Raw genomic sequence first — 13,063 nt, forward strand, 5'->3', positions numbered from 1 at the left:
TGGTCCCTCCCAGCCAGAGGGTGCTAAGTGGCTCTGGGCCGGTGCACGGGGGACAGGGGGGCTGTGGTCTGCAGCTGGAGCCCATTCCCGCGGTGTTGGCCGCCCCCATGGCCGCGGAGCTCGGGCTCCCTGAGTGCTGGGCTGGGCGTGGAGAGAGCGGGGTGGGAGATGCGCACTAGCCCCCTCGCCCTGGCAGTGTTTCCGCTGCACACTGGTAGTACAGAGAGTGGGGAAAGCGCGGGAGAGGAGGCTTCGGTGAATGGCCATTTCTCTAACTGTAGGGTTCAGAGAATTCCTTCTTAAATTAACATCCGGCCCACAAGGTTCCTACGCCTTTAATAATGGCCTTTGCACCGGCAGGGCTGGCGCCACGGTAAGCGCACCCGCCTTTATCAGGAAGCATACGGGGGGGCTCTTAGGACCCTGGACCCCAGAGCCAAGCTGTCTGGGCTGGGACCCCACTCTGCCACCTCTGGCTGTGTGACCTCACGCCAGTTTCTTCGCTGCTCTCTGTGTTTGCACCTGCCGCGTGCCCATCCCTTTCTGGCAATGTTCTGAGGTGTGAGAGCCCCAGCCCGGCATCCAGGACCAACCCAGCAGATGTCGGCAGGATTGGAAGTGTCAGCCTCTAGCCCCTCAAGGGGGCAGTTCCATGGGGCATGGACCGTGTCTCCCAGGCTTTCGTGTAGCCCCCAGAACATGGCCCTGGGCACTCAGAGGGAGATGCGCTGCTGTCTCCATGCCCCGGAATTTGGCAGAAAGCCCCCCGCCCCCTGGCTGTGTGTTCTTCAGACCCCCGCTGGCTGTTTGGCTCTGAATCCCCCATCTCAGACCCTCCTACCGTTATCCTGTCCCTCCTCAGTGCGGCCTGCCCATCTCTCATCCACAGCCTGTCATTAACTCCGAAATTAGCCCTCCTGTGGGGAGTGGGACTTCCAGGACACGGCTGGGGTCCCCACGGCCCCGGGGCCGAGGTGGCTCCGACTCCAGACTTGCCCAGCTTCCCTCCGGAACCTTGAGCCGGCATTCCCATGGCGGGCCTCGGTTTCCCCATGTGCCTGCTGGGTTTCACGCGCCCCGCCTTCCCCAGTCTGACCCCACGAGTATTCACTGAGACCCAGAAATGCAGTCAGCTCCACACCGAGGGCTAAAGTGCATTGTTCCAAACCACAAACTGTCACACGCTGAGCCCCCCTAGCTGCCCGCCACGCCCCACCAGCCCCAGCCGAGCCACACCAAACCCGCACGCCAGACGGACGGATGGACGTGCGCTGCCTGGGGAAGGGCGAGGCTGATTCAGTGCCGGAATCGGCCTCTGCACCTCTTCGGCCCCCCAAAACTCAGGTTCAGGGGCTCAGGCCCCAGAATCCTCATACCCAGACTCAAATCTCACATTAGCTGTGAAGTGGGGGAAATGTGCCTCAGTTTCCCCCTTTTGGGGCTGCTGCAATGGTCAAACATGATCCCCCATCCAAGGGTGCCCTGAGGCGCCTGGTACGCAGTAGGTACTCAATAAAGAACGGCCCAGGATTCCTAGCCAAAGGGGGGGTCTCCCGGAGCACCTGGCCGGCCCACCCAGGGCCCAGTGGGCACAAGGATCAGGGGCCCGAGAGGGAAGGGAACTTGCGCAGAGGCGCTCAGCAGCTCGGGGCCAGGCTCCCGGGGGGCCCTGGGTGCGGGGCTCTTACCGAGGTGGGCGTTCCCTTTGCGGTAGTTGCCGGTCACGTGGGTACAGCTGCTCCCGTCCCCCTGGCAGACGCCACACTTGTCCAGCGTGTGGGTGGAGAAGAGCACCCCGTCACAGCCGATGGGCTGCAGGAAGGAGGCGGAGAGGGCCGCTGGGAGAGCGCCGGGACCCGGGCCCGGGGGCCGCGACGGCCACAGGCAGACAGGCGGGCGCTCAGTGCACCGAGGCCAGCAGGACTTTTGCTACAATGTTTAACAACCTCACATTTTCCAGACACGCAAACCCCCCGCAGGTCGGTGAGCTTGCAGGACGTGCCGTCGCGGGCGGGGACCATGAGCTGCCGCTGGCCGTCCACGGTGGTGCAGTGCAGGTCGCAGGGCTTGCTGGAGATGTGGACGTAGTCGTCTGAGGGGAGACGGAGGCTCTCAGGGGCGGGGGTGGGGGGCGCGGTGGGACTGGGGCCCCCCCTCCCCTCCACGGAGACCGAGCTCCGCCCACCCATTGCACAGATGGAAAAACTCGGGCCTGGAGCGTGAGGGGGCTTGCCCGGGGTCTCAGTGGCAAAATCAGACCAAGATGCGGGGGCTCTGGCCCAGCCTGGGGTCCATGAGTTCCAGCTTCTGCCTCCTTGCAAGTGGAGGGCAGGTCCCTCTCCTCAGCAGGTTGGAACCAACGGCTGGCCCTGCGCTGTGGGTCCCGGGCCCCCGGCACTTACTCCACGAGTGAGAGAGACCAGCTCATGCTCTCTGTCGCCTGTGACCTTGGACGAGCCCCCTCCCTCCGGGTGTCACCCTCCTGCCTGCCCACCCGTTTGCATTAGGGAGCCATCGGGTGGGGGGTGGGGCATGCCCCTGCCTTCTGCCCCCCCGCTGGGCCGCCCCAGGCCGGGTACCAGGGTACAGGGGCTTCCACTGGTGCGTCCGCCCGTCGTACACACGGGAGTTGAAGGAGATGCACTGCTCCTCCCGGAAGCTCCTCCCGTCCGGCGGGCAGTCCTGCAGGGCGACAGACGGGAGGCTCCAGGAGGAGCTCAGCCTGACAAAGGCATTTTTGTCCGGGCTGAGCAGGAAGCGGCTGCAGCCGGGATGGCCGGGCCGGAGCCGAGGCCCACATGATGGCCTCTCGTTCTCCCTCAGTGTCACTTGCTCTCTGGAAGGAGCAAGGACAAGCAAAGGGCAGCTGCCGTCCGTGAAGCACGTCCATGCGCCGGCCCTCCTCGTGCGCTGGGCAGGGTCCTGCCGTGTCCCCGCCAGCCTGGCCTCCTCCCTGGACGCGCTGGGGCGGGGAAGGCGCCCTGGCGTGGACAGGGCTGCACTGGCGCCTGCTCGCCCTGTGTCCCTGGGCAGAGGCCCACCTCGGTGTCCGTGGCTATGGCCACGGTGCTGGAACATGGCTCACTGACTGAAGGGGGGCTTGAGTTCATAGAAGAAGAACCCCGGGACTGGGAGCAGGGGGAAGCTGGTCACTCCGGGCTTAGGTGGGTCTACCTGTGGAGCTCATGGGCAGCCAGGAGGGAACAGACCAGAGACGCCAACACAGGCCCTAACTCCCTGCTCGTGTGCATAGGCAGAGACACAGCCACAGGGATATCGGGTCATAGTTACAGAGACTCCAAAGCCTTGCTGTCCCTCTGCCCCACACCCTGGAGCTTGGGTGCAGACCAGCTCGGACCCCATTGAAAGCCACCTGGAGGCTAAGCCAGTGTCAGTGCCTCTGACCCCCCCTTCCCTCCTGGGGGGGCTGACAGCACCAGCGCCTGGGGGAGCTGGGCTGTGCTGCCGTGGAACTTTTCACAGGTGGGGACGGGGACGCCTGGTGACTGCCTGTCTCCTGGTGAGCACCTGGTACAGGACTTGTGAGCAGAGTGGGGGGCCGTGGCCAGAGATCTCAAACCGTGAGGCTCCACTCTGAGCCCCCTCCTGAAGCAAAGCCTCCTCCCTGTGAGTATGGAGCACAGCAGGTGCAGGACAGACTCCATCTGAGGCAGGAAGGGGGCTTGGAGCCCAGGACGCCTCACCATCCTTCTCTTCGGCAGGAAATAGGGGGCAGGCCCAGGACAGAGCTTGGGGGAGGGGTGTTGAAATCACACCGGGTGGGGGCCTCACCTGCACTCTGCACAGCTGGTACCGCTTGGATGTCCCCGTGCAGGTCCTATTCCCAGCGCCTAGGACGGATGTTCTCCTGGTGGGAAGATGGGCTGAACTAGGATTGGGAGCCACGAGCTACAGGCACCAACCTTACTCCTACTCCAGATGGCCTCTGGGCTGGGCCCCAGAAGCCCCCCTAGTTTTTCTGACCTTCACGACTCCACCACAGCCCAGGCGAGGGATGCTATCCAACTCACCTCTGTACTCCGGGCACAGAGCCCAGGGTCTCTGTACACAGAACTCAGAGTAAAACCAAGAACGTTTACTGTGCCCCAGCCCTGGGCTGGTAGGTAGAAGGCCCTAGTGATGTCCACAGCACAGATGAGGAAACCGATGTTCAGAGGGGTTAAGTCACTTGGCCAAGGTCACCCAGTTAGGAAGCGACAGAGGCAAGGTTTGAGCCCAGGTCTGTCTGACGGTAACCACTGGGCCGTACGCTGTTCCCCATGTTCAAGCAACTCATGTCCTCAGAAGAGAAAGCTAGGGAGACCTCACCCCTCACTGAAAAACCCCAAGAAGGGGCGCCCAGCTGGGTCCGTTGCTAGAGCACCCACTCTGGATCTCGGGGTCATGAGTTCAAACCCACGTTGGGTCTAAATCTCTTTTTAAAAAGAAAGAAAGAGAGGGCGAGGGAGAGAAAGAAGCGGGGGTTCCCAAGAAATGGATCCTGCTCTCATGAAAGTGCTGTCCCCACGACCCCGGAGCAAGATGGAGCCCGGGACACAGTCGCCCAGGAGCCTCAGCCCTGACAGGCCCGTGAAAAGCCTGTGGTTCACCTGGCCTGGGAGGCCTCCAACAGAAGACCCCCTCCCACCTGAGACGACCCCCACCAGCCACCCCAACTCCCCCGGCACCTGCTGCCCCACCCCCATACCGAGCCGCTACCTCTGCTGCAGGCAGTGTCGCTCCTGGGACGTCACCCCGGCCCCACAGCTGCGGGAGCACGCCGTCCACTTGGTCCACTCTCCCCACCAGTAGGCGGTGGCGTCAGTGCCTCCCTCCAGGCTGTTGGACGTTGGACTGTTGTCCTGGGCGGCAGTCCCCACAGACGGTTAGAAGGCTGAAGCCCCGGGCAGGACTGGCCTGCCATCCCCGTGCCCTGGTCGGGAGTATACGGTCCCCAGATGCCCACCGGCTGGGTCACTCGTTCCCCGGGCCCACGTCTCCAGGGCGGTCTTGGAGGGAAGACCCTGGAAGCTGTGGGCCATGGGTCCTCCCGTTCTTGAGTCTGAAACATCCCGGGGGCTTGGTGGGAGCGTCCTTGCTTTCTCTGTCCCGAGCACCTGGGCCCCAGCCCGGGCTCTGCAGGCCCCTCTACACGCCTTGCTCCAGGCCCCTCTTGGAAGGGAGCCCTCGGCTCCCTCCAACCTCATCCTGCCAAATCAGAGAGGGATCTGAGTGGCCAGGGTCTGGCTTGTAAGGGTTGTCCTGGGAGCTGCTTGGGGCTCTGGGAATGCGTGCAGGGATCCCTGGACACCTGCCCCACACCGGCCACACCCCCTCCAAGCTCAGCCCCTCCGGGTGAGGGATGCTGTTCGCCACTCACCGTGGCCCCAGTGGGTGCCATGCCCCCAGCCAGCAATGCCCCAGCCAGCAGGGACCAGACCCAGAGTGAAGGCTGCCGTCCGCCATCCATCCTAGGAAGCAAGACCACAGTCACTGCTAGGCCAGGCCCAGATCTTCTGACGGCTGACGAGGAAGAGGGGAGAGTCCTCGGGGCCCACACAGAGCAGAGGCCGGGAGGCTATCTGGGATCAATTGCTGGTGGCTGCCTGGTGGCCTGTTGGGAGAGGTCGGGGAGTGATTGAGGATGTCTGCACAGGCACAAGTCATGGGTCGAGATGCGCTTGCTGACCCTGTTCCCCGCACCCGCCCCCCTCAAAGGGCAGGCAGGGACGTGCTCCGTGCTTTGCCTCGGACCACCTGAGCCCCTCAGGTAGTGCCTGTGGAGAACCCCACGGACAGCTGAGGAGGCCATAGGCCCAGGCCACACCCACTGTATGAAGGAGCCAAACACCAGAGCTCGTTGCCTGGCAGAACCAGCCTGAGTGAGAACTCCTGCGGATTTTCATCCCCTCAGGGCTGGCTGCCCACATGGGAGAGGAAACCCCCCGCCAGCCACGTGGGGCTGCTGGAGGGGCCCACGGAGGCCACCTGCTCTGCCTGGCCTTTCCCCTCCCTGGCCACCCCTGCCCCTGCCCTCGAGGGGGCTGGGCCCAGGACCCTCAGGGATCTCAGGCTGGGCAGAATCGGGGCATCTGTGCCCCTACTTGCCCCAACCAAGATGGACATTTCTGCTCCCGGAGTATGATGTGAGGACAGCCCAGAGCTACTGGACCGTCTGTTTCCTGACAAGTCAGCACTGTCAGCCCCAAACACCACTTGACCTTCCTTCCAGGGGTCAAATCAAGGCCTCCGGCCTCCTGGGCTCTCTGGCTCCCCTATCTGGTTTCTCTGTGTGGACGCCTGCCTCCCGGGAGGCACAGGGACCTCTGCAGCTTCTAAGATTTGTCTCTGGTCCGAAGTGTCGCATGCCAGCAAGGCTGAGAAGGGGTTTCAGAAACCAGCAAACCTACCCCCCTAGAGCCTGGACCCAAGAGAAGGAAGTCAACTTGCCTGAAGCCACAGAGCAGAGTAAACGCAGGGACTCCCTGCACCCGCCAATTCCAAGGCAGAAGGTGTGAAAGCTGTCCCCACCCTTACCAGCCCCAAAGCCCCCTCCAGATCTGTCCCCTCTCCCCTCCATCAGCCACAGCAGGTCAAGCACCTGCAGATCCCCGGTTATGCCCGCCAACCCCCGTGCATCCTCGGAATGTCTCTGCGGGGACCAGGCAGCAGGAGACCCTGGAGTTCGGAGCCCAAGTCCTAGCGACCCCCACTTCCCCTGCTGCCTGCCCGCCACCTCCCCACCCTGCCCGCCACCCCTCCCCCACAGGCCTCCATCTGCAGCCCCCCCCCCCCCACGGCAGTCCCATTGGCTCATCGGTGCCCTAGCTCCTGCCTGCCGGGCTGAAGACAGGTGCTGAGCCGGCCCCACACTTGGTTTTCATTAAGGCTCCCAGACACCGCTGGCCACAGGCCAGGTCCGGCTCACGCGGGATCCATCCCTCCCTGGGGTCCAAAACCAGCCACTGGCCGGCAGCAGAAGCTTGCCTCGCCAAGAGCTTCAGGCATCCGAGGCTGGGCGCTGAGGGGCCGCCCTCACTGCGCTCTGAGGGTCTCCACCCTCCCCATGAGCCCTCCTCTGGTTACATAACAGCTCCCCCGAGGGGGCTAGGAGATGCTCGGTACCCCCCAGCCCGCCCGGAGTGCACCCAGGCCCTGGGAGGGCTGCGTGGGGAAGAGGAAATGCAGCAGTGGCCTACCTGGCCCGGGGTCAGCAGGTTGTCCTCCTGGGGAAAGGGGCAGAGCCACGGCGGGCAGGCGGCGCCAGGTGCTGCGAGCGGGGGAGGCTCAGAGTGCAGAGAGCTGCAGGCTCCGCGCCCTTCCTCCTCCTCCCCTTGCCGCCTCCTGCCTCCACTTCAAAGAGCACCCAGGAGAGGGGGTTCCCAGGGAGGCGTGCAGCCCAGTGGCGGCTCTGCGGCCAGTCTGCCTTTATAGCTGTCAGGCAGACAGGGAGGAACTCACACTTCCCACCAGGCTGCTCCCCCGCCCGCCACCGGCCGGCCTGGCGCACACTTTAACCCGCTCCGCTCCTCTGGAGCCCAGCCAGGCCGGCCCAGCTGCTTGCTGACTGCTGCCTCGGCAGCAGCCCAGAGCAGCAAGCAGGGAGGCCGCCTTCCCGGGTCCAGCACTGGGAACCGTGTGTTGGGGCGTCCAGACAGAGCAGCCGCCGGCCTGGGGTCACGGGAAGGCTGGTGGACGCAGAGCCCAGCCTAGGTCTGTCTGACTGCTGCCTCGGGAAGGGGCCCAGTCTCTGACTCTCCCCGCCATGGTCCCTGGGTGGTAGGAGGTGTCCAGTCGCCCAGTTCCATTTTACAGATGGGAAAGGTGAGGTCCAGATCACCCAGACGGCCTTAGAAAGGTTCTCCTGACAGGAGAGGCCTCTGTAGGTAGGGTGAGGAAGCGAGACCCAGTGGCCCCAGCGGAGGGCTCCAGGGAAGGGGCAGGGGTGCCGGTGGTCTGCCGACCAGACAGCTGAAATGGCCAGGGCCAGTGGGGGGGAGGCGTGGGGGGAACTCTGTGCAGATGCGCAGCACCGGCTTGGCAGGGCCCAGCGGCCTGCCTGGGCCTGGGCCAGTCGGGCAGCCCCTGGCAGGCCAGACGTGGGGCTCCAGGCCTGTGTTCTTGCTGAGTCAGAGCATGGAGTGGAGGGCAGAGCACAGGAGCACACGGCGTGAGCTCCAGCCCCCAGGAACTCAGGCAGACCCCAGATTCTGCAAACTGTATACCCAAAGCCAGGCCTGGAACCCCCCCCACCTCTACCCCAACCAGCCCACCTTCCTGGAAACACAAGGTCGGGGTGGAAGCAGCATGTAAGGTCTCCGGAGCACGTCATCCAGCCCCTGCCTCAGTTGTGCAGGTGGCCTAGGCCCCAGCGGCCCCTAGGGAACCTCCTCCTCCCTCCCCGTCCCTTGCCAAAGGAACTGTGAGGTGAACTCCTCCTTCAGCGGCGTCCTGGGTGGCTGAGGGTTATTCCAGCCCTGGGGAAGTTCTGCCCGGTGTCTGGCCCCCGACAGCAGCAGTGGAGAAGGAGTCAGAGTAGGGCCACACCGCCTCCCATCCTGCATGGGGTCCTTCCTGGGCACCCAGGGCTCTGAGACCGGCATCCTCACTGTCCCCATTTTGCAGATGGAGGGACTGAGGCTGTGAGACGGTTGAATGACGCCCCAGGTCACACATCTGGTTGGTGGCACAGCAGGGACCCCCCCCACTGTCCCTGACCTATCCTCTCTGTCTGCAGGGGTTCTTACGTGCATTCGTGCTACCCTGCGCCCCACCAAGAACAGTGGGGGGGCAGGTCTTGTTCCTCTCAGCGCCCCCCCACCCCGGGGCTGCTGGGCTAGTCCCTGTGATGGAGACTTGAACCCAGGTCCACACTGCCCCCTGCGGTCCGCGTGCTGAAGCACAGACAGGACAGAGCCGGTCTCTGGGGCAGTCTGGAGGACACACACCCACGCCTGCACCCCCTCCCCGCCCCACAGACACCCGACAGACAGGGCCAGGGCGCCCTCGGAGCCTCAGCCGCCGTCCCCTCCCCTCCAGCCAAGCGCCAGGGCCCTGCACCCCCCTGGCGTGGTCCCGAAACTCCCAGCGTTTCTGGCTCCACGTCTAGCCAGCGCCAGGGTGACTAATGGTTTCCCTTGGGAGGGACCCCACAGCCGGCCGACACAAACACCCCAGCGCCTCCTCTCAGCCCGGCGGGACAGCGCCTGGGAGACGCGCCTGCCACCCCTCAGCTACGCCACCGCCCGCAGGTGCCTGACCCTGGGCCCGCGGCCTCCACCCCACCCCGCCCTCCACCTGAAGGAGCCCGTCCAGGCCCTCCCCCGTGCAACACAGGGAGCCCCCCCAATCGAGACCCACGGGAACCCACGGCTGCTGCTTTACCTCCTAGTGTCCCCGGAGATGTTGGGGGAGACCCCGGGAGCCAGGGAAGGCTCCTGGGGCCCCCAAAGACCCTGGGAATTGGGGGGGGGGGTGACGAACAAAGGATAAGCAGGGAGCACCTCCCCGAAGGCCTCACTGTGCTCTGAGCGCAGAGGCCTCTGCAGAGGCCGGGCCTCCTGGTGCCCTCAGGGCCCAGCTCACAGCAGGAACCCAAGATGCCCGAGGAGCCTCCCGCCCAGCAGCCACACAGGACCCGCTCCACGGCTCAACCCGTGCTCAGAGGGACCCACGCTCGGGGCTGGGGCTCTGCGGTCACCGTGTTGGCGGTCGGAATGATGCGGTCTTTGCATCCGTGTTCTGGAAGTGGCACGGGACGGGGCGATGGAGCACACGCTGGGTCTTAGCGCCTCAGCCCGCCTCCCTCCACCTCTGGGGTTCTTGACCCCCACACCCCCAGCCCGGACCCAGCAACCACAGCCGCCCTCTGTCCCCCAAGGGGCCGGAGCAGGGCTGAATGTCTCCGGATGGGGTCCTGGGTACTTGGAAGGGTGACCACTCATCCCCAAAGTATGCTCGTGCCCAAAGGAACACGACAAACTTCAAATTTAAAAAAATGACACAATCAGTCCGGTGAATCCATGGAGGAAAGAAAAAGTTTCATCCTGCTTTTTGAACAAAGGTCCCCCATTTTGCACTGAGCCCCACAGATCACCTAGTGGGGTCACTCCCTCCTGGCTCTGTCCCTCCCGGGATCCAAACTGTCTGGGCTCCCTGGAGAGTCACTGTAAGAGAGGACTCTGGGCCCCCATGTCGGGCCCTGCCCCCGACTCTTTGCACCCTTCTGGACATACTCAGCTCCCCAGAGGATCTGCTGGGGCCACCTCCTCTGGGAAGCCCCCAGGTGTTCCAGTGCTTTGTTGAGGCTTCAGAATGCTCTTTCCGGACCCTCAGCTGGGACCCCACAGAGCGGAGGCTGCTCCTGGCTCACACAGCACCTCTGAGGCCCAGCATGTTCTAGACATACTGGGGGCTCAGTAAACAAAGGGCTGGACTTGTGTGGCCGCTCCTGAAGCCAAGAGGTCCTCCGCTCTCCGGAGGCAGAGCTCCCTGCTGGCATGCTAATTCCTCCAGGGGACCCCACCCTGGGCCACTGCTCCCTGGGGCCCCGGCTAGGGAAGGGGTGCTGCAGACACCTGTGTTTTAGTAAACGGTCTTTCTACCAGAGCCTTCTGGATGTCTGGGGAGAAGCCTGGAAACAGGAAAACAGGCATGTTTCTACCAGATGCCGAGGAGAGGCAGCGGAACACAGCAAGTAGCAGGCTCAGGGCAAAGAAAAGATCCAGGGCCGGGGAGGGACACTGGGGGGCCATGGGGTGACCAGGTTGGGGGTGCTGGAAGTCAAACAGTCACACTGGCAGCCGAGCGCTGTCCCGTCCAGGAAAGCGTCTGCCACAGAGCTCAGAAGCATGGGGGACCTCAGCCAGAGGGATCATCTGGCCAGCTTGGCGATCACTGGCCAGACCCAGAAGAGGACCAGGCCCCAGAGAGCAGCCCCAGCGGCAGCCAGCCCCTTGTCATAAGCTTCCTGCCCAGCCTGAGGCAGAAGACAGCTTTCTCTGCCCCAGGCCCGGGGCTGGACATTCAGGGAAAATGTCCTCCTGCCAACTCCTGGGGGTCAGCAGGTGGGAAGCTGGACCCCAAAACAGGCTTCTTCGTTTCCTTGTCCTTCCTTCTCGGCCAGAAGCCCTAAGCATGCTCTGTCAGGCCGAGGCTTGAAGCTCCAGTACGGGCACCCAGGAAGTGTGTAGGCCTCTCTGATTCTCAGATTCCACAAGAGGCTCCTTTCCACCCAAATAAGGAACAAGGACTGCGGCGTGAGAAGCCTGGCGTGGCTGAGAAGTGAGCCCGCCACGGGAGCTCCCGGGAAACGCAGCCCCGAGGCCCGACGGTGGCCGGGCTACCGCTCAGAGGGCCACACTCTCATCAGCGTCCCGGCGACCCTGTGAGGCAGGGACGGAGCCCTCAGCCTGGGTCACCGGTGGGCGCTCAGGGGCTGGGGGTGGCTTCCTCAGCAGGCGGCTGCAGGCAAGGCACGATTGCTACCCCAAGCTCAGCTGCAGACCCGCACACGTGCACGGAGCAGACCCCCTGCCTGGCAGTCTGGGGGCGGGGGGTAATTGGGGGGGCCCCAAGGAACAAGTGGGAAAACATCAAAGCCCAAACCCCTCTGGCCAGGTGCAGGGGCGCCCCAGCAGGCCCCTACACGGACAGCCAGGGCACGAGGGCCGCTGAACTCTGGAGTGACCGAGAGCCGTGGGTCGGGTGTTCAAAATTTGGAGGACACAGGCGCAGCAGCTGGCTTGGCTCTCGGGCCTGCTGAGCAGACAGACAGCTGTCCAGGAGACGGGAGCTGGGTGGCATTCCAGGCATTTCAGCACCTCTATAAAACCCGGCCTGCTCCATGGCCCGAGGGGGCGCGGGAAGGGGGCACGGGCGGTGGGCTCCCTCTCCCCCTGCGGCTGCCCCCCCATCCCCCGCCTGCAGGGTCCCCCCAGGGCCAGCGCCATCTGCTGGGCGGAGGAGGGATGCCGCCTCGGGCTGGGTGGGGAGGCCAGGCCATCCGGAGACCCTCCCCCAGCACTGCGCCAGTAACCTGCTCCTCTCTGGGCCTCGGTCTGCCGCCCCGTAAAATGGGGAGGGGAGACACGGCACCCCCCACCCCACCCCCCAGCTGCTGACGGGACCCGACAGGACAAAGCAGCAAGAGTGCTTGGCACAGGGCCCTACACACAGCCGGCGCTGTATCCGTGTCTGCGTGTGTGCGAGCGGCCTTCAAGACGCACACAGTGTGGTGGGGTTAGAAGGCAGAGACCTCCCCTTGGCAGGGGTCAGGAGAGGCTGAGGGCGACAGGACGAAAGGGGGAGGCACCAGCAGTGAGCGTCCAGGCAGAAGGAGGGTGTGCGGCCTGTGGGCTTGGGTGTGGCCAGAACTCGAGCAGGTGGCGGGCTGGGGGGTGGTGGGCTGGGGGTGGCCACGGCAGGCCGGCAGACGGAGGTCACAGGGAAGTGGAGAGGACGGAGACAGGCTGCACCTTGGTCACTCCAGCCCGTGGGTGGATCCGGCCCAGTGGGTGGGGTGTCCCAGTGGGGTGGGCCTCCAGCCCCGCCCTGTCCTAGCCCCTCACCCCCACTTCTCTGCTCCCTTGAATCGGCCGGCCGGGGTCTCCCACTCAGCCTCCCCCTCTCCCGGCCCCCAGGCCCATGGCTTCGCCAGCTGCAGGGAGAGCCAAGGGTCATTTCAGTCCTGTTCAGAGCTGGACGCCCTCCCCCGAGCCAGCTGGTCGGTCTCCAGGCGGCCAGGTCTCGGAGGGAGCCACACGCGCACCGTCCCCACCTCCACGCTGGCCTGGGACTTCCGGCCGGTCTGCAGCGGCTCCCCAGGCTGCCCCAGGCCCGGTCACCTGTCTCCCCACGTTGGGGCAACCCCCCCTCCACCCCCTTCTGCTTTAATCACTGCAACACATGTCCAACCAACCGCACCCCTGCCTTCCTCCCATACCTCCCCCTTCTCTTTTCCCCTTTCCCAAGCTTACAGCCCTGGCCCTGGAGTTCACAGCTGCAAAGAAAACACACACACACTCATGCACAAAACCAACTGTGGAATGTCTTCCTGCCTCTG

The 13,063-nt window shown here is 64.6% G+C and overlaps 1 protein-coding gene across 3 annotated transcripts in view; it reads right to left on the reverse strand.

Annotated features, from left to right (window-relative positions):
* The window catches only part of ADAMTSL2 (ADAMTS like 2), a 31,078-nt gene extending 23,634 nt beyond the window's left edge, over positions 1–7,444 (reverse strand). For 2 of the 3 annotated variants that reach the window (XM_059141598.1, XM_059141596.1), the window contains exons 1-7: positions 7,200–7,444; positions 5,381–5,614; positions 4,720–4,862; positions 3,793–3,868; positions 2,580–2,682; positions 1,947–2,092; positions 1,689–1,812 (exon numbers count right to left, since the gene is read on the reverse strand). In XM_059141598.1, coding sequence (XP_058997581.1) covers positions 1,689–1,812; positions 1,947–2,092; positions 2,580–2,682; positions 3,793–3,868; positions 4,720–4,862; positions 5,381–5,470 — 682 coding nt within the window. In that variant the 5' untranslated portion in view covers positions 5,471–5,614; positions 7,200–7,444. The remainder of the gene's footprint in view (positions 1–1,688; positions 1,813–1,946; positions 2,093–2,579; positions 2,683–3,792; positions 3,869–4,719; positions 4,863–5,380; positions 5,615–7,199) is intronic. The other variant, XM_059141597.1, reaches the window with a different exon arrangement.
* Positions 7,445–13,063: the final 5,619 nt, after the last annotated feature.

This window comes from Mustela lutreola, chromosome 12 (assembly GCF_030435805.1).
Source record: "Mustela lutreola isolate mMusLut2 chromosome 12, mMusLut2.pri, whole genome shotgun sequence".
NCBI lineage: Eukaryota > Metazoa > Chordata > Mammalia > Carnivora > Mustelidae > Mustela > Mustela lutreola.